Raw genomic sequence first — 21,823 nt, forward strand, 5'->3', positions numbered from 1 at the left:
TATAGATGTCACACGCGTGTATACAGCAGGGTGGATTTAATTTAAATCACTAGTCAGTAAGGCTTGATTTAAATCATAGTTTTCTACATAAAGACTAATTCTTGCTGGTATAACTTATAATATGTAAGTAGATGAAGATATTTAGAATAACAACTTTTCATATTAGTTTGATTAGGTTGATTCTGCATTCATCGGTTTGTAGAAGTTAGGATTAAGGTCTTTTTCTCAACTCTGTTCATGTTATAACATTTTTGCTGTGAAGAAGAGGCATGTGATCTCTGCTGAGTCAAATTCAGTTTTGAGAACTGCAAAAGTAAACCAAGCATCTGTGAAAATCTCTTGTAGGCAGAAAAACTTCCCAATAATCTTACAAAAACCTCTGGAAGAGCATGGCATTGTGAATGGATTAATGGAATTTATTTACCAAAAAAATTAAACATATACAGCCTTATTCTACATAATTAAAAAACTAATCTTTATTTCATGATGGAATAACCTTTGGATGGTAATATATTTTCTTCAAAAAGCATTTTATTAAAATAAAAAAAATCATTTATTTTTATCCACCCTGGTATACGGTCATGGCTGTGTATAGATGTCACACATGTCATGGCTGTGTATAGATGTCACACATGTATACAGTCATGGCTGTGTATAGATGTCACACATGGATACGGTCATGGCTGTGTATAGATGTCACACATGGATACGGTCATGGCTGTGTATAGATGTCACACATGGATACAGCTATGATTGTGTATATTATGCTGCACTGTGGTATTGTAGGCCCTGCCTAACTGTGTTGCTTCGCCTTCTGGCAGTGTTGACATGCCAACTTTGTGCCCAGTCTGGCCCTACTTCTGTGGTGCTGTAGTTGGCACTCCCATAGACAGTAAATGGAACTGTGGTTGTTGATTGTGTTGCGGGTCCCAGTAATCATATACAGTGTCTTGAAAAAGTATTCATACCGTATTCATACTTTGCCACATTTTTTCATATTACACCCACAAACTTAAATGTATTTTATGTGATCGACCACCACAAAGTAGCAAATATGCATGAAGTGAAAAGAGAATGGCACGTGGTTTTCAAAATTTAGAATAAATAATAATCTGAAGTGTGGCATGCATTTGTATTCAGCCCCCTTGTACTCGGATATCCCTAAATAAAATCCAGTGTGACCAATTGCCTTCAGAAGTCGCCTAATTAGTACATAGAGTCCACCTGTGCAATTTATGCTCAGTATAACTACAGCTGTTCTGTGAAGGCCCCAGAGGTTTGTTAATGGACAGCATGAGGAAAACCAAGGAACACACCAGACAGGACAGGGATAAAGTTATGGAGAAGTATTAAAAAAAATATCTCAAGCTCTGAACATCTCATGCAGCACTGTTCAATCATCTGAAAATGGAAGGAGTATGGCACAACTGCAAATCCACCAAGGCATGGTTGTCCACCTAAACTGACAGCCCAGGCAAAGAGAGCACTAATTAGAGAAGCAGCCAAGAGCCCCACAGTTAATCTGGCGGAGCTGCAGAGGACCACAGCTCAGGGAAAGGGGGAGACTCTTTCCACAGGACAACTTTTAGTCGTGTACTCCACAAATCTGTCCTTTATGGAAGAGTGGCAAGAAGAAAGCCATTTTTGAAAGTAAGCAATAAGTAGTCCCATTTGCAGTTTACCACAAGCCACATAGAGGACACAGCAAACATGTGGAAGAAGGTGCTCCGGGCAGATGAGACCAAAGTTTAACTTTTTAGCCTAAATGTAAAATGCTATGTGTGGCAGAAAACTAACACTGCACATCACCCTGAACACACCGTCCCCACCGTGAAAAATGGTGGTGGCAGCATCATGCAGTGGGGATGCTTTTCTCCAGCATGGACAGGGAAGCCGGTTAGAGTTCATGGGAAGATGGATGGAGCTGGAAGAAAACCTGGTAGCGGCTGCAAAAGACTTCAGACTGGGGAGGTGGTCACTTTACAGCAGGATAACGACGCTAAACATACAGCCACAGCTATAATGCAATAGTTTAGATCAGGGTGAATTTGATTTAAATCACGATTTAAATCACTAGTCAGTAACGCTTGATTTAAATCATAGTTTTTTCCCTCCCCCACGACAGCACCTTAGAGAGATGGCTCCGCCTCCAGGACAGGAAACCTGCAGCATTGAAAAAGGTGGAGCCACTCTCCCACCTCAGTGAGGTTTCCTGTCCTGGAGCGGGAAGCCTGCAGTTTTCGGCATTCTAGGGGCCCATGACCAGTAGCTGCCAGAGGGTCATGGGCAGATTGGTGTACCTGCCGTAGTTCTTCTCCCATAGGCTTGGGGATTGGAGAAATGTGGGGAGCGGCAGTAATCCAGGGACCGCTTGTTCCTCAAGAAGGCAGGAGGTGTCGATCCCTCAGGTGAGGAAGATTACAGCATCGGTGGAAGCGTGACCAGAAGGCCCCAACATGTTTGCAGAACGACCGGGACGCCACAGGCCGGGATCGGAGGTGGACGCAGGCTGATGACATCAGCAGGAAGTAGCGTGCATTTCACGGCCGGGAGCTTCCGGTCAGCTGACCGGAAGTTCGGCATTTGAACGCAGGAAAAGGGCGGGAAGGATGAAACGAAGAGGTATGTGTTGGTACCGGAAGGATAGAGGAATAAGCCTGAATTTGGCGGCAATATCCCTATTCCAGGTGGCGTCCGGTGCATGGTGGGTCTGCAGAGACAGAGAAGAAGGACTCTCAGGTGAAAGAAAACTCTGATAACTGATGGTAATGGATAATCTTGCTTGCATGCAGGTTTAGCGGCAGGTATGGAGGAAGAGAAGAGGTCTGAGAACACAGACATTGAAATTTTGCCACCGGTATTAGTTGGTCCTTAAAGGGTTAAGGTCGTTTTCTTAGATATGGATATATTTTTTCTCTATAGATGGCGCCTAAGAAGGTGGTGGCCAAGAGAAAAAATAGAGTGCGCTATCTGCAAATGTCCGCTATCGTCTTCGTATGCAAAGAAGCTCTGTCAGCAGTGTATTGAGAAAACAGTGGTGGAAGAGACGCAGAGTTTTTTAAAGGATTTAAAATCGCTTATAAGATCCGAAGTCAAAGGGTCCCTAAAAGCTTGTAAAAAGCAGGAAAAAACGGTAGAGCAGGAGTCGGAAATGGAGTCATCTGATGATACTGAGACTCCCTGTAGAGATGGGGACTCTGACGATTCCTCCTCTTCAGAGGAAGAAGGAAAGGAAGTAAAGTTTCTGTTTCCTGCAGAGGATACAGATAAGTTATTGAAAGTAATAAGATCCACCCTGGAATTAGAGGATGTCAAGGAAGATAGATCAGTGGCGGACTCAGTATTTGAAAGTCTTCGAGAGAAAAAACGCCCATGTTTTCTGTTGCACAAAGCTATTGCAACGGTAATCGAAAAAGAATGGAAAAAACCTGATAAGAAGCCCTTTATATCTAAAACCTTCTTTACCCTTTGAGGACATGGGTTTCCTTAAAGACCCCTTAGACAAAAGAATAGACTCATCCCTTAAGAGTACTTGGGAGGCTTCAGCTGCTTCTTCAGGCCCAGTATTGCCGCCACGGTGGCCGCCAGATCCATGTTGATATGGTTAGATAGGCTGGAGGGACAGATCAGAGACAAGTGTCCTAGGGAACAGTTGTTGGCCTCTATTCCTACCTTCCAGAAGGCTGCGGATTTCATTGCTGATGCCTCCATGGATGCAGTGAGACTGAAGGCCAGAGCAGCCTCCCTTTCTAATTCTGCGCGCCGTGCTCTATGGCTGAAGAATTGGAGAGGTGGGGATATGCCCTCAAAGTCAAGGTTATGCAGCATTCCCTGTGAGGGTCAGTTTCTGTTCGGGTCTGAGCTAGACACGTTACTTGAAAAAGCTGCAGATAAGAAGAAAACATTTTTCCTCAAGAAACCTTTGTTCAATTTAAAAATTATAAGTGGCCCTTTCGGCCATCATCCAGGTTCCAAAGTAAAAGGCAAACGGGAGTTAGAGAACAGGGAGCAAGTGCTAGACCTGGGAATAAAGGTTTTTTGTTTGGATCAGCCTCCGCGCGTTCGGATAAACAATCCAAACAATGATGCCATGATCCCAGTAGGGGGAAGATTAAAGTTCTTCCTACCTGCTTGGGAAAAAATTGCAGGAACATGGCTGGTAGGACTCCTGCGGGATGGACTAAGGCTAGAGTTCAAGAGATATCCACCAGAAAGGTTCATTATTTCAAACTCCTCTCATGTATTGATGAAAGAAATACAAAAATTAACAAGCAAAAATGTGTTGCTTCCAGTTCCGGGGTCAGAGGAAGAGAAGGGTTTCTATTCAACTATGTTCCTGGTAAAGAAGCCGGATGGTTTGTATCGAACAATTATAAATCTAAAGCATCTCAACAAATTTCTGAAGGTCAGGAGATTCAAGATGGAGACGATCAGATCTGCGATTCATCTTTTATCTCCGGGCTGTCATATGGCGGTTCTGGATCTAAAGGATGCTGATCACCATATTCCGATACATCCAGACCACCAGAAATTTCTCAGAGTAGCGATAAGGACAGAGTCCGGGATCTTTCACCTTCAGTTTCAGGCATTGCCTTTTGGCCTCGCTATTGCACCGCAAATTTTTACCAAGGTGGTGGCGGAGATGGCCTCCTTCATCCGGAAGGAGGATATCGCTTTCCTACCTTATCTGGACGATTTCCTGGTAGTTGCCCAGTCTTGGGAAGCGTGTGTCAAAGGGGTAGAACATGTAGTGAGTATATTGAAGAAGCTGGGATGGTTGTTGAATATTCAGAAATCCAGAATGAAACCATCTACGAGGCAGGTGTTCTTAGGTCTAGTGCTAGATTCGAGGAGAGGACTTTCCTTACAGAGGAGAAGATAGTCCGGATTCAGCAGGGAGCACACAGGGTACATTCAGGAGAAACCCTAACTGTAAGAAAGGCGATGTCCCTGTTAGGAGTCCTAACGTCTTGTATACCAGCAGTGCAGTGGGCTCAGAGGCACTCTCGCCAGCTACAGATTTTGACCTCAATGAGACGGATAGGTACATCCCTGGAGTCAGTCTTTAACTTGTCAGATCAGACATTGTTATCCGTGAGTTGGTGGAAGGATGCAAGGAATGTAGCTCAGGGAGTGCCCTGGTCCTATCCGGATCCAGTGATAGTGACTACGGACGCCAGTCCATGGGGTTGGGGGGATCACGTCAAAGACCAGATTTTTCAGGGAGAGTGGTCCCAGGGTTAGAAATGTTTCTCTTCCAACCGGAAAGAATTGCGAGCGGTCCTGCTGGCACTAAGGGCAGTTTTACCAGAGGTCCAGAACAAGCACGTCAGGATAATGTCCGACAATCGAACAGTAGTCTCGTACCTCAATCGCCAAGGGGTTACCAGGTCAACTTCCTTACTAAAAGAGACGGATTTTCAAGGAGATAGAAGAGAAAATATTGCATCTGTCAGCTCTCCACATAAGAGGAATCGAGAATACTCAGGCAGATTTTTTGAGTCGACACAGGTTACGACAAGGAGAATGGACACTAAATCCAGGCGTTTTTTCCCAGATAGTGGATCTGTGGGGTCATCCATCTGTGGACATGTTCGCCACAAGGGAGAACAGGAAAGTCGAGAAATTATTTTCCCTCAATCCAAGGGAGTGCCCATCTGGGGTGGATGCATTTCCCCCACTGCAGTTAATTCCGCTAGTTATAAGGAAGATCAGGTACGAAGGGGCGAGAGTAATCCTGATAGTGCCTTTCTGTCCGAAAAGGGCATGGTTTTCACTGTTGAGAGCCATGACAATTTCGGACCCCTGGATTCTACCAGAGATCCCAAACCTGTTATCGCAGGGTCCAGTGTTTCACCCGACATTGAAATCCCTACATCTTTCGGCGTGGAATTTGAGAGGGCATTTCTAGCCAGCCAGGGTTTTTTAAAAGAGTTAGTTTCCACATTGATGAAAAGTAGGAAGGAGGTGACTAATGTCATTTATGCCAGAGTGTGGGGAAAATTATTGTCTTTTTTAGGTATAGACAGAGTCTCCTGGCCCTTGGACGCAGGTGTTGGAATTCCTCCAAAGAGGATTATCCTTGGAGTTGGCAGAAAGCACACTGAAGGTGCAAGTGTCTGCACTTTTGGTGTTGGGGGGGGGGGGGGGTGGAAAGATTAGCTATGAACCCATGGCTAATAAGATTCTTTAAAGCAGTTGGCAGGATGGTACCAGTGAAGGGCCCCAGATTCCCTCCTTGGGATCTGAATTTAGTATTGAACACCTTAACTAAACACCACTTCGAGCCATTGGAGTCCTGTTCAGTTAAACTGCTTACTCTAAAGCTAGTTTTGTTGGTGGCCTTAACATCAGCCCCCCCAGCCTCTGATCAGCCCCCCCAGCCTCTGATCAGCCCCTCCAGCCTCTGATCAGCCCCTCCAGCCTCTGATCAGCCCCTCCAGCCCCTGATCAGCCCCTCCAGCCTCTGATCAGCCCCTCCAGCCTCTGATCAGCCCCTCCAGCCTCTGATCAGCCCCTGATCAGCCCCTCCAGCCTCTGATCAGCCCCTCCAGCCTCTGATCAGCCCCTCCAGCCCCTGATCAGCCCCTCCAGCCTCTGATCAGCCCCTCCAGCCTCTGATCAGCCCCTCCAGCCTCCCTCTTATCAGCCCCTCCCCCCCTCCTTCTTATCAGCCCCCTCTGGTAACAAACCCACCCCCCCTCCCTCCCCAGTATTAATCATTGGTGGCAGTGGCCACAGGGTCCCCCCCCTCCCCCCATCATTGGTGGCAGTGGGCAGTTCCGATCGGAGTCCCAGCAGTGTAATGCTGGGGCTCCGATCGATTACCATGGCAGCCAGGACGCTACTGAAGTCCTGGCTGCGATGGTATGTTAGTAAGCAGCATTATACTCACGTGCGCCGTGGCCGCCGGGCGCTCCTTCTTCTGTCTGTGCGGCTCATTGCTAAGGCTTATAGCATTAGCAATGCGCCCCACAGACCTATGAGAAGAAGGAGCGCCCGGCGGCCACGGCGCACGTGAGTATAATACTGCTTACTAACATACCATCGCAGCCAGGACTTCAGTAGCGTCCTGGCTGCCATGGTAACCGATCGGAGCCCCAGCATTACACTGCTGGGACTCCGATCGGAACTGCCCACTGCCACCAATGCAGAGAGTCGAGATTGAAGAACATTCCCGGCACCCGACCTCTGACAGGACGCTGTGATCCGCGCGAATAACCCCTCAACTGAGGGGTTAATCGCGCGGATCACAGCGTGCAGTCATAGGGGCCGGGATATGGCCGGCACATTCATTGGTGGCGCAGTGGCCACAGTCCCTCCCCTCCTCCTCCTACTCTGTTCTTAGTGGCCAGCGGCAGCCGCGCACAGTGGGGAGGGAGGGACTCCTCCTTCTCCACTGTGCCGGCTCAGGAAACCATGGTGCGCGCCGAGAGCGCATCTTTGAAAACGGGCTGACAAATACCGAAGCGCCAGGACCAAATTCCTGGTCGCCATGGCGACCTGGCGCCCGGGATTTGTCGAGCCCTGCACTACAGGCTTCAACTAGATTCTGTTTCTGACCTACTTTTTGGCACAAAGGTTTTGGAAGCTGTTTCCCACCCTTGAGTTATCTCTGAAATCTCTCTCTCTAAGGTGCTGTCGTGGAGAGGGGAAAAATGATGATTACACTTACCGGTAATCGGATTTTCCTTACCCCACGACAGCACCTCTTTATTCCCTCCCTATGGTGGTGGTTCTGTGTGTTCACGGGTGTCGCAAAAAAAAAAAAATATATATATTTATATATATATATATATATATATATATATATATTTAAGCTTGTGAAATTAAATTAATATAAAGGGGAGTCCCTCTCATGCTCTGGAAACTCACTGAGGTGGGAGAGTGGCTCCACCTTTTTTAATGCTGCAGGTTTCCTGTCCTGGAGGCGAAGCCATCTCTCTAAGGTGCTGTCGTGCAGTCAGAAAAATTTGATTACCGGTAAGTGTAATCATCATTTTCTACATAAAGACTAATTCTTGCTGGTATAACTTATAATATGCAAGTAGATGAAGATTTTTAGAATAACAACTTTTCATATTAGTTTGATTAGGTTGATTCTGCATTCATAAGTTTGTAGAAGTTAGGATTAAGGTCTTTTTCTCAACTCTAACATAGTACATAAGGCCGAAAAAAGACATATGTCCATCCAGTTCGCCCTGTTATACTGCAAGTTGATCCAGAGGAAGGCAAAAAAAAAACTGTGAGGTAGAAGCCAATTTTCCCCACTTTAGGGGAATAAAAAATTCCTTCCCGACTCCAATCAGGCTATCAGAATATCTCCCTGGATCAACGACCCCTATCTAGTAGCTATAGCCTGTAATATTATTACGCTCCAGAAATACATCCAGGCCCCTCTTGAACTCTTTTAGTGAATTCACCATCACCAACTCCTCAGGCAGAGAGTTCCATAGTCTCACTGCTCTTACCGTAAAGAATCCTTTTCTATGTTTGTGTACAAACCTTCTTTCCTCCAGATGCAGAGGATGTCCCCTCGTCACAGTCACAGTCCTGGGGATAAATAGATGATGGGATAGATCTCTGTACTGACCCCTTATATATTTATACATATTAATTAGATCTCCCCTCAGTCGTCTTTTTTCTAAAGTGAATAACCCTAATTTTGATAATCTTTCAGGGTACTGTAGTTGCCACATTCCAGTTATTACTTTAGTTGCCCTCCTCTGGACCTTCTCCAGCTCTGCTATGTCTGCCTTGTTTACAGGAGCCCAGAACTGTACACAGTACTCCATGTGTGGTCTGACTAGCGATTTGTTATAACATTTTTGCTGTGAAGAAGAGGCATATGATCTCTGCTGAGTCAAATTCAGTTTTGAGAACTGCAAAAGTAAGCCAAGCATCTGTGATAATATCTTGTAGGCAGAGAAACTGTCCAATAATCTTACAAAAACCTCTGGAAGAGCATGACATTGTGAATGGATTAACCACCTCAGCTCCCCTAGCTTAAACCCCCTTAATGACCAGACCACTTTTTACAATTCTACACTACACTACTTTCACGGTTTATTGCTCGGTCATACAATTTACCACGCAAATGAATTTTACCTCCTTTTCTTCTCACTAATAGAGCTTTCATTTGCTGGTATTTCATTGCTGCTGACATTTTTACTTTTTGTGATATTAACCACCTCAGGACCGCCGTACGCAGGATTGCGTCTTTGCGGCGGTCCTATTGTTCTGGGTGGACGCGCCGGTGCGTCCTCTCGCGAGACGCGAGATTTCCTGTGAACGCGCGCACACAGGCGCGCGCGTTCACAGGATCGGAAGGTAAGCGAGTGGATCTCCAGCCTGCCAGCGGCGATCGTTCGCTGGCAGGCTGGAGATGTGATTTTTTTAACCCCTAACAGGTATATTAGACGCTGTTTTGATAACAGCGTCTAATATACCTGCTACCTGGTCCTCTGGTGGTCCCCTTTGTTTGGATCGACCACCAGAGGACACAGGCAGCTCAGTAATATGTTGCACCAAGCACCACTACACTACACCCCCCCCCCCCCCCCCGTCACTTATTAACCCCTTATTAGCCCTTGATCACCCCTGATCACCCCATATAGACTCCCTGATCACCCCCCTGTCATTGATCACCCCCCTGTAAAGCTCCATTCAGATGTCCGCATGATTTTTACGGATCCACTGATAGACTGATCGGATCCGTAAAAATCATACGGACGTCTGAATGCAGCCTTACAGGGGAGTGATCAATGACTGTGGTGATCACCCCATATAGACTCCCTGATCACCCCCCTGTCATTGATTACCCCTCTGTCATTGATCACCCCCCTGTAAAGCTCCATTCAGATGTCCGCATGATTTTTACGGATCCACTGATAGACTGATCGGATCCGTAAAAATCATACGGACGTCTGAATGGAGCCTTACAGGGGAGTGATCAATGACTGTGGTGATCACCCCATATAGACTCCCTGATCACCCCCCTGTCATTGATTACCCCCCTGTCATTGATCACCCCCCCTGTAAAGCTCCATTCAGATGTCCGCATGATTTTTACGGATCCACTGATAGACTGATCGGATCCGTAAAAATCATACGGACGTCTGAATGCAGCCAGCCTTTCAGGGGAGTGATCAATGACTGTGGTGATCACCCCATATAGACTCCCTGATCACCCCCCTGTCATTGATTACCCCTCTGTCATTGATCACCCCCCTGTAAAGCTCCATTCAGATGTCCGCATGATTTTTACGGATCCACTGATAGACTGATCGGATCCGTAAAAATCATACGGACGTCTGAATGCAGCCTTACAGGGGAGTGATCAATGACTGTGGTGATCACCCCATATAGACTCCCTGATCACCCCCCTGTCATTGATTACCCCTCTGTCATTGATCACCCCCCTGTAAAGCTCCATTCAGATGTCCGCATGATTTTTACGGATCCACTGATAGACTGATCGGATCCGTAAAAATCATACGGACGTCTGAATGCAGCCTTACAGGGGAGTGATCAATGACTGTGGTGATCACCCCATATAGACTCCCTGATCACCCCCCTGTCATTGATTACCCCTCTGTCATTGATCACCCCCCTGTAAAGCTCCATTCAGATGTCCGCATGATTTTTACGGATCCACTGATAGACTGATCGGATCCGTAAAAATCATACGGACGTCTGAATGCAGCCTTACAGGGGAGTGATCAATGACTGTGGTGATCACCCCATATAGACTCCCTGATCACCCCCCTGTCATTGATTACCCCTCTGTCATTGATCACCCCCCTGTAAAGCTCCATTCAGATGTCCGCATGATTTTTACGGATCCACTGATAGACTGATCGGATCCGTAAAAATCATACGGACGTCTGAATGCAGCCTTACAGGGGAGTGATCAATGACTGTGGTGATCACCCCATATAGACTCCCTGATCACCCCCCTGTCATTGATTACCCCTCTGTCATTGATCACCCCCCTGTAAAGCTCCATTCAGATGTCCGCATGATTTTTACGGATCCACTGATAGACTGATCGGATCCGTAAAAATCATACGGACGTCTGAATGCAGCCTTACAGGGGAGTGATCAATGACTGTGGTGATCACCCCATATAGACTCCCTGATCACCCCCCTGTCATTGATTACCCCTCTGTCATTGATCACCCCCCTGTAAAGCTCCATTCAGATGTCCGCATGATTTTTACGGATCCACTGATAGACTGATCGGATCCGTAAAAATCATACGGACGTCTGAATGGAGCCTTACAGGGGAGTGATCAATGACTGTGGTGATCACCCCATATAGACTCCCTGATCACCCCCCTGTCATTGATTACCCCCCTGTCATTGATCACCCCCCCTGTAAAGCTCCATTCAGATGTCCGCATGATTTTTACGGATCCACTGATAGACTGATCGGATCCGTAAAAATCATACGGACGTCTGAATGCAGCCAGCCTTTCAGGGGAGTGATCAATGACTGTGGTGATCACCCCATATAGACTCCCTGATCACCCCCCTGTCATTGATTACCCCTCTGTCATTGATCACCCCCCTGTAAAGCTCCATTCAGATGTCCGCATGATTTTTACGGATCCACTGATAGACTGATCGGATCCGTAAAAATCATACGGACGTCTGAATGCAGCCTTACAGGGGAGTGATCAATGACTGTGGTGATCACCCCATATAGACTCCCTGATCACCCCCCTGTCATTGATTACCCCTCTGTCATTGATCACCCCCCTGTAAAGCTCCATTCAGATGTCCGCATGATTTTTACGGATCCACTGATAGACTGATCGGATCCGTAAAAATCATACGGACGTCTGAATGCAGCCTTACAGGGGAGTGATCAATGACTGTGGTGATCACCCCATATAGACTCCCTGATCACCCCCCTGTCATTGATTACCCCTCTGTCATTGATCACCCCCCTGTAAAGCTCCATTCAGATGTCCGCATGATTTTTACGGATCCACTGATAGACTGATCGGATCCGTAAAAATCATACGGACGTCTGAATGCAGCCTTACAGGGGAGTGATCAATGACTGTGGTGATCACCCCATATAGACTCCCTGATCACCCCCCTGTCATTGATTACCCCTCTGTCATTGATCACCCCCCTGTAAAGCTCCATTCAGATGTCCGCATGATTTTTACGGATCCACTGATAGACTGATCGGATCCGTAAAAATCATACGGACGTCTGAATGCAGCCTTACAGGGGAGTGATCAATGACTGTGGTGATCACCCCATATAGACTCCCTGATCACCCCCCTGTCATTGATTACCCCTCTGTCATTGATCACCCCCCTGTAAAGCTCCATTCAGATGTCCGCATGATTTTTACGGATCCACTGATAGACTGATCGGATCCGTAAAAATCATACGGACGTCTGAATGCAGCCTTACAGGGGGGTGATCAATGACAGTTGGGTGATCACCCCATATAGACTCCCTGATCACCCCCCTGTCATTGATCACCCCCCTGTCATTGATCCCCCCCCTGTCATTGATCCCCCCCCTGTCATTGATCCCCCCCCTGTCATTGATCACCCCCCTGTCATTGATCACCCCTCTGTAAGGCTGCATTCAGTCTTTTTTTTGGCCCAAGTTAGCGGAATTTTTTTTTTTTTCTTACAAAGTCTCATATTCCACTAACTTGTGACAAAAAATAAAATCTCACATGAACTCACCATACCCCTCACGGAATCCAAATGCGTAAAATTTTTTAGACATTTATATTCCAGACTTCTTCTCACGCTTTAGGGCCCCTAGAATGCCAGGGCAGTATAAATACCCCACATGTGACCCCATTTCGGAAAGAAGACACCCCCAGGTATTCCGTGAGGGGCATATTGAGTCCATGAAAGATTGAAATTTTTGTCCCAAGTTAGCGGAACGGGAGACTTTGTGAGAAAAAAATAAAAAATATCAATTTCCGCTAACTTGTGCCAAAAAAAAAAAATTTCTATGAACTCGCCATGCCCCTCATTGAATACCTTGGGGTGTCTTCTTTCCAAAATGGGGTCACATGTGGGGTATTTATACTGCCCTGGCATTCTAGGGGCCCCAAAGCGTGAGAAGAAGTCTGGTATCCAAATGTCTAAAAATGCCCTCCTAAAAGGAATTTGGGCCCCTTTGCGCATCTAGGCTGCAAAAAAGTGTCACACATCTGGTATCGCCGTATTCAGGAGACGTTGGGGAATGTGTTTTGGGGTGTCATTTTACATATACCCATGCTGGGTGAGATAAATATCTTGGTCAAATGCCAACTTTGTATAAAAAAATGGAAAAAGTTGTCTTTTGCCAAGATATTTCTCTCACCCAGCATGGGTATATGTAAAAAGACACCCCAAAACACATTCCCCAACGTCTCCTGAATACGGCGATACCAGATGTGTGACACTTTTTTGCAGCCTAGGTGGGCAAAGGGGCCCACATTCCAAAGAGCACCTTTCGGATTTCACTGGTCATTTACCTACTTACCACACATTAGGGCCCCTGGAAAATGCCAGGGCAGTATAACTACCCCACAAGTGACCCCATTTTGGAAAGAAGACTCCCCAAGGTATTCCGTGAGGGGCATGGCGAGTTCCTAGAATTTTTTATTTTTTGTCACAAGTTAGTGGAAAATGATGATTTTTTTTTTTTTTTTTCATACAAAGTCTCATATTCCACTAACTTGTGACAAAAAATAAAAACTTCCATGAACTCACTATGCCCATCAGCGAATACCCTGGGGTCTCTTCTTTCCAAAATGGGGTCACTTGTGGGGTAGTTATACTGCCCTGGCATTCTAGGGGCCCAAATGTGTGGTAAGGAGTTTGAAATCAAATTCTGTAAAAAATGACGAGTGAAATCCGAAAGGTGCTCTTTGGAATATGGGCCCCTTTGCCCACCTAGGCTGCAAAAAAGTGTCACACATCTGGTATCTCCGTACTCAGGAGAAGGTGGGGAATGTGTTTTGGGGTGTCTTTTTACATATACCCATGCTGGGTGAGAGAAATATCTTGGCAAAAGACAACTTTTCCCATTTTTTTATACAAAGTTGGCATTTGACCAAGATATTTATCTCACCCAGCATGGGTATATGTAAAAAGACACCCCAAAACACATTCCTCAACTTCTCCTGAGTACGGAGATACCTGATGTGTGACACTTTTTTGCAGCCTAGGTGGGCAAAGGGGCCCACATTCCAAAGAGCACCTTTCGGATTTCACTCGTCATTTTTTACAGAATTTGATTTCAAACTCCTTACCACACATTTGGGCCCCTAGAATGCCAGGGCAGTATAACTACCCCACAAGTGACCCCATTTTGGAAAGAAGAGACCCCAAAGTATTCGCTGATGGGCATAGTGAGTTCATGGAAGTTTTTATTTTTTGTCACAAGTTAGTGGAATATGAGACTTTGTAAGAAAAAAAAAAAAAAAAAAAAAAAATCATCATTTTCCGCTAACTTGTGACAAAAAATAAAAAGTTCTATGAACTCACTATGCCCATCAGCGAATACCTTAGGGTGTGTATTTTCCGAAATGGGGTCATTTGTGGGGTGTTTGTACTGTCTGGCCATTGTAGAACCTCAGGAAACATGACAGGTGCTCAGAAAGTCAGAGCTGCTTCAAAAAGCGGAAATTCACATTTTTGTACCATAGTTTGTAAACGCTATAACTTTTACCCAAACCATTTTTTTTTTTACCCAAACATTTTTTTTTAATCAAAGACATGTAGAACAATAAATTTAGAGCAAAATTTATATATGGATGTCGTTTTTTTTTGCAAAATTTTACAACTGAAAGTGAAAAATGTCATTTTTTTGCAAAAAAAATCGTTAAATTTCGATTAATAACAAAAAAAGTAAAAATGTCAGCAGCAATGAAATACCACCAAATGAAAGCTCTATTAGTGAGAAGAAAAGGAGGTAAAATTCATTTGGGTGGTAAGTTGCATGACCGAGCAATAAACGGTGAAAGTAGTGTAGGTCAGAAGTGTAAAAAGTGGCCTGGTCTTTCAGGGTGTTTAAGCACTGGGGGCTGAGGTGGTTAATCAAAATTGACCGAAACTTTTGCAAAAAAATATAATTTTTCACTTTCTGTTGTAAAATTTTTCAAATAAAACTACATTTCTATATACATTTTTCTCTAAATTTATTGTTCTACATGTCTTTGATAAAAAAAAAATGCAATAAGTGTATATTTATTGGTTTGGGTAAAAGTTATAGCGTTTACAAACTATGGTGCAAATAAATTAATTTACGCACTTTGACTTTCTGAGCACCTGTCATGTTTCCTGAGGTTCTACAATGCCCAGACAGTAGAAACACCCCACAAATGACCCCATTTTGGAAAGTAGACACCCTAAGGTATTCGCTGATGGGCATAGTGAGTTCATGGAAGTTTTTTATTTTTTGTCACAAGTTAGCGGAAAATTATTATTTTTTTTTTTCTTCCAAAGTCTCATATTCCACTAACGTGACAAAAAATAAAATTTTACATGAACTCGCCATGCCCCTCACGAAATACCTTGGGGTGTCTTCTTTCCAAAATGGGGTCACTTGTGGGGTATTTATACTGCCCTGGCATTTTAGGGTACCTAAAGCGTGAGAAGTAGTTTGGAATCCAAATGCGTAAAAAATGCCCTGTGAAATCGTAAAGGTACTCATTGGAATTTGGGCCCCTTTGCGCACCTAGGCTGCAAAAAAGTGTCACACATGTGGTATCGCCGTACTCGGGAGAAGTAGGGCAATGTGTTTTAGGGTGTATTTTTACATATACCCATGCTGGGTGAGAGAAATATCTCTGTAAAAGACAACTTTTCCCATTTTTTTTTTTTATACAAAGTTGTCATTTTACAGAGATATTTCTCTCACCCAGCATGGGTATATGTAAAAAGACACCCCAAAACACATTGCCCTACTTCTCCTGAATACGGCGATACCACATGTGTGACACTTTTTTGTAGCCTAGGTGCGCAAAGGGGCCGAAAGTCCAGCGAGTACCTTTTAGGAGGGCATTTTTAGGCATTTGGATTCCAGACTTCTTCTCACGCTTTAGGTCCCCTAAAATGCCAGGGCAGTGTAAATACCCCACATGTGACCCCATTTTGAAAAGAAGACACCCCAAGGTATTCCATGAGGGGCATGGCGAGTTCATAGAAGATTATTTATTTTTTTGCACAAGTTAACGGAAATTTTTTATTTATTTTTTTCTCACAAAGTCTCCCTTTCCGCTAACTTGTGACAAAAAGTTCAATCTTTCATGGACTTTCATGGTCTTTTATGCCCCTCAGCGAATACCTTGGGGTGTCTTCTTTCCAAAATGGGGTCATTTGTGGGGTGTTTGTACTGCCCTGGCATTTGAGGGTCTCCGCAATCATTACATATATGGCCAGCATTAGGAGTTTCTGCTATTCTCCTTAGGCCTCATGCACACGACCGTTGTTTGGGTCGGCATCCGAGCCGCTGTTTTGGCGGCTCGGATGCGGACCGATTCATTTCAATGGGGCCGCAAAAGATGCGGACAGCACTCCGTGCTTTTTTTTTAGCACTCCCGCTAAAAAAATATAACATGTCCTATTCTTGTCCGCGCTTTGCAGACAAGAATAGGCATTTATATTCCCGGCGCCTTCCGTTTTTTGCGCATCAGCGGTTTGCGGACCCCAAAAAACAGCACGGTTGTGTGCATGAGGCCTTATATTGAGCATACGGGTAATGAGATATTTTTTTTTTAGTTCAGCCTCTGGGCTGAAAGAAAAAATGAACGCACAGATTTCTTCATTCGCATCGATCAACGTGGATGAAAAAATCTCTGCCAAAAAATGTGCAAAAAAAAAAAGCTGCTAATAAAGATCCAAAAAGCTTAAAAGGGATCTTTATAGCGCCGCAGCGATTTTACGGTATTTTTGAAGTGATCAGAAAAAAAAAACATTTCTTTCACTGCGGTAGGGCGGAGTGAACGCAAGTGTGCGCACAAGATCAGGCCTGATCGGGTGAACACTGCGTTTTTTGTAGAGCCTAAGGTGACCCTAATGTACTGATATAGATCTGATTGCGATCAGTCTTGATCACTTACAGATACTATATAGTACTAGTGCTGATTAGCGACAGCGATAACGCTAATCAGTGACTGCGGTGCGGTGGGCGCTAACTACCTAACAAGTGGCTAAGTAACTGGCGGTGATAAGGGACCCTTAGGCCCCATTCACACGTCCGCAATTCTGTTCCGCATTTTGCGGAACGGAATTGCGGACCCATTCATTTCTATGGGGACAGACTTTGTCCCGCTCGCATCCGGAATTGCGGATCTGCACTTCCGGGTCCGCACTTCCGTTCCGCAAAAATATAGAACATGTCCTATTCTTGTCCGCAATTGCGGACAAGAAAAGGCATTTTCTATATAGTTCTGGCAATGTGCAGATCCGCAAAATGCGGAAAGCACATTGCCGGTGTCCGTGTTTTGCGAATCCGTGGATCCGCGGATCCGCAAAACACATACGGACGTCTGAATGGAGCCTTACAGGGGGGTGATTAATGACAGGGGGGTGATCAGGGAGTCTATATGGGGTGATCAGGGGTTAATAAGGGGTTAATAAGTGACGGGGGGGGGGGTAGTGTGGTGCTTGGTGCTACTTACAGAGCTGCCTGTGTCCTCTGGTGGTCGATCCAAGCAAAAGGGACCACCAGAGGACCAGGTAGCAGGTATATCAGACGCTGTTAACAAAACAGCGTCTGATATACCGTACCTTTTTGGGGTTAAAAAAATTGGATCTACAGCCTGCCAGCGAATGATCGCCGCTGGCAGGTTGTAGATCAGCTCGTTTACCTTCCGATCCTGTGAACGCGTGCTCCTGTGTGCGCGCGTTCACAGGAAATCTTGCGTCTCGCGAGATGACGCGCCGATGCGTCTACGAGGAACAAATCGACCGCCCGCAGGACGCATCCCTGCGTTAGGCGGTCGGGAGGCGGTTAATGGAATTTATTTACCAAAAAAATGTAACCTATAATTATTCTACATAATTAAAAAACTAATTTTTATTTCATGATGGAATAAACTTTGTATGGTAATATATTTTCCTCAAAAAGCATCTTGTATAAAAAAAAATCAGATTTCAATTTAAAAAAATCCTTTTTTTTTTTTTTTTTTTTTTTTTTTAAATCATTGTTTTTTATCCATTCTGGTTTAGATCAAAGCCTATTCACGTGTTAGAGTGGCCCAGTCAAAGTCCAGGTCTAAATCCCATTCAGAATCTGTGGCAAGACTTGCTGTTCACAGACGCTCTCCATCCATCTGACTGAGCTTCAGCTATTTTACAAAGAAGAATGGGTAAAATCTCAGCCTCTAGATGTGCAAAGCTGGTAGGGACATACCCCCAAAAAACTTGCAGCTGAAATTGCAGCGAAAGGTCCTGCAAAGTATTGACTCAGGGGGGCTGAATACAAATGCACGCCACACTTTCCAGATTTGTACTTATTACAATTTTTGAAAACCAAGTATCCTTTTCACTTCACACATACTTGCTACTTCACATAAAACCTCAATAAAATACATTTACGTTTGTGGCTGTAACGTGGAAAAAATGTGGTAAAGTAATCCCTCAAAAAACTGTGTGAACCTCCCCTCCCTCTCGACTTTCTCACAGACCAAATGATACGTTTTTCAGGTACGGTATGTCCACGCGTATCACAGGTTGAGTTTGGATCGTAAACCGATGACCTATTCCAATGGATAAGTAATCACTATCTGATCGGTGGGGGTTTTAGGCCTAAAATCTTTGTGCGGTACTGTATATAATTCTAAATGAATACTGTTAATGGCATACAGTTACTTCACTGTTCAGGAATGCAAAGACATTGGTCATAAAGCGGTTAATATGCTCAGACATACAGTATTTCTTACAAAATTGTCTTTCTTTCTAGCAGTTTTGTTCCCTGACATAAGTGTCCTATTGTGCGCCCAGCACTCCGGTGGCCTCTTGATCTTGTGCGGGTCTTGTGCCTTCGTGTAGTCTGGCTTGCATTCCATATTTTAGTAAATGTTTGCTGTATCTAGAAATGCTGCAAGCAATCTACCACATGGGGGTTATTCAGCTGCTCCGAGATCATGTGCTACTAGAAATGGCCATCTGATGCTTTTCTTTTTTTCTTCAATTGTCTTTTTATTGAAAGATGCGTAAACAGACATGTAGTAATAACATTTCTTTTACATGTTTTTTTTTCAAGTAAGTAAAAGTAACAGAAGGATGGCATATCCAAAGAATATATGAATCTCAGTATAATATAATCAAAGAAAAAAAAAAAGGGAGGTCGGTATCACCTCAGTAGTAAAGTCCTGAGAACATCAACATAACTGCAACCATCGGCATTTGGTTTTTAATATATAAAGCAAAGTAGTAGCATATACTGGAATAATAATAACCATGAGAAAGAAAATGGTAGAACAGGACATAAAATTAAGACAAAAGGGGAAGACAAACCTCAACAGGACAAGACACGAATAGGGAAAGATGGTCTGGTAAAGGAGATCCACTATGAGGAATACAGCTGCGGGGCCGTATACGTATCCCAAGGCTGCCAGATCTTGTCAAATATGGTCACCTGATCCGTCATAAGCGCTGTTAAGTACTCCACACGTCTAACCTCCATGATACTAGCAGTAAGGTCAGTGCTCCAGGGTCTGGCTTGGCGTTTCCAAAAGCCAGCTATCAAGCGTCTAGCTGCTGTCAGTACACGGAGCACTAGTATAAGGACATGTTTTTTCAACACCAGAGGGGGCATGTTCAACAGGTACATATATGGATCCAGTGGGAAATCTAATTCCGTCAACTGTGCCAAGAGCCTCCGCGTGTCTTCCCAAAATGGTACTATAAGGGGACACGACCAGAAGATATGAAACAGAGATCCAACCTCCGACTCACATCTCCAGCATCTATCCGAGATTGTAGGGTTCAAGTTTCTGAGCAATTGGGGGGTGTGATACCAAAGCATCAGAATTTTATATGAGTTCTCCCTGTGTGTGGTACAGGAAGAAGTCAGGGCTGTCCGCCTCCAAATTAATTGCCACGCTTCTGGAGAGATCTCTCGCCCCAGGAACGTCTCCCATTTGGACATATAAGGATAACTGATAATAGCCAGCGGGGATGGGGAGGAAAGAATCGCATATATCTCAGATATCAGTCCCCTAGTGGAGTCAGAAAGCTTGCATAATTTCTCAAACGTCGTTGGGGTAGACACTTGGGCAGCACGGAACAGCGTATTAAAAAAATGTTGTATTTGCGAATGTTGGTACCTAGCACCCTCCGGCAAATTATATGTGGTCTTGAGAGTGTCAAAGGGGATTATCTGGAGCGATCTATAATCCACAATGTCCACAAACCTATATAATTTATTAGTGAACCATGTTTTAATAAAAAACGCTTCAATACCAGGCGGAAACAATGGATTAAACAGAAAGGGCACCAGAGAGGATTTGTCGGACACTAAGGGAAATCGTCTCTTACACTTCTGCCAAACATCATATGTGTGATGCATAGGCCCCAGTAGCTGCGGTAATTGATTAGCGGACAGTTGGGACCATAATAATGCGTTTGGATGTATGGGCGCAATCCAGAGCTTCTCCAACTCCATCCATCGGGAATAGGCACAAAGATTTGTCCAAGCAGGGATACGCCTTAGGTGCGTGGCCCAGTAATATTCATCTGATGCTTTTCATGATGAATATGATACTTAGAATATCGCCAAGAAAATAATATTCTGTTTCACAGTGTTAAAAAAACTTAAAGTGGCTCTCCAAATTGGAGGTTCCCTGGTTTTGTGATATGTGGTTGATGGTGAAGGTGAGGTCTATCAACTTTTTGTAACTCGTGGCCCACATTTATCTTGCAATAATTGTCGGAACTGCGCTAAAAATGGAGGAGAGACGCATTAAAGGGGTTGTCTCATCACGGACAATAGGGGCATATTGCTAGGATATTTCCCCATTGTCTTATAGTTGCGGGTCCCACCGCTGGGACCCACACCTATATCGAGAACGGATCCCCGAAAGTGGTGGAGGGCGCATGCGCAGTCGCCCTCCATTCATTTTCTATGGGGCCGGCAAAAATAGACGAGCACTGGCTTGGCTATTTCCGTCGAGCCATTAGAAGTGAATGGGAGTGGTGGCCGGTCTTGCGCTGTGTGCTCCCATTCACTTCTATGGGGAGAGCGCTTGGTGGTGGCCGGACTGGAGTCCTCCAGCCACCACTTCATCCTAGCGATATGCCCCCATTGTCTGTGATGAGACAACACCTTTAAGTGTGGAAATAAAAAAAGACATTGTCCATTTATACCTTGTAAATCTGCACTCTTCTGGGGATAGGAGATGTCTGTAGTATTGTAGCCAGCTCATATGGTCACAACTCGGGGCTCCGATGACCGTGCACACAGGTAGAGTATGGATCTACTGGTATAAGGGCTCAGGCACACAACCGTATGTAGTTTGTGAGCCGCAAAACACGGATCCGCAAAAAAAATAAAATAAATGCAACGGACACAGAAAGAAAATACGTTTGTGACCAATGAAGATAATGCTCATGAAGGCAATGTCCTGTCTGGAGAATAATACCCTTGTCTGTTTCTCTTGCAGTGCCTCCCATATGATCATTTCACTGGTTGAAAACCATTCCGATTACCTAGTTATCAATCTTGATAAGGTAAGTACTGGGTCACCCCCCTGTTTAAGTACACTCTTCTTGCTGTGTGGCGTTCCAGTCCCAACATGGCTGCAGATGGAGGGGTAATTGACCAGAGCCAGCAGCCTCAGTTG

General features: G+C 44.9%; 1 protein-coding gene across 1 annotated transcript in view; it reads left to right on the forward strand.

Annotated features, from left to right (window-relative positions):
- TGDS (TDP-glucose 4,6-dehydratase) overlaps window positions 1-21,823 on the forward strand; it is an 86,790-nt gene that overhangs the window by 22,999 nt on the left and 41,968 nt on the right. Inside the window, exon 2 of the mRNA XM_040425314.1 lies at window positions 21,644-21,710. Within this exon, the coding sequence (XP_040281248.1) occupies window positions 21,644-21,710 (67 nt within the window). The remainder of the gene's footprint in view (window positions 1-21,643; window positions 21,711-21,823) is intronic.

Source organism: Bufo bufo, chromosome 3 (genome assembly GCF_905171765.1).
Source record: "Bufo bufo chromosome 3, aBufBuf1.1, whole genome shotgun sequence".
NCBI classification, from domain to species: Eukaryota; Metazoa; Chordata; class Amphibia; order Anura; family Bufonidae; genus Bufo; species Bufo bufo.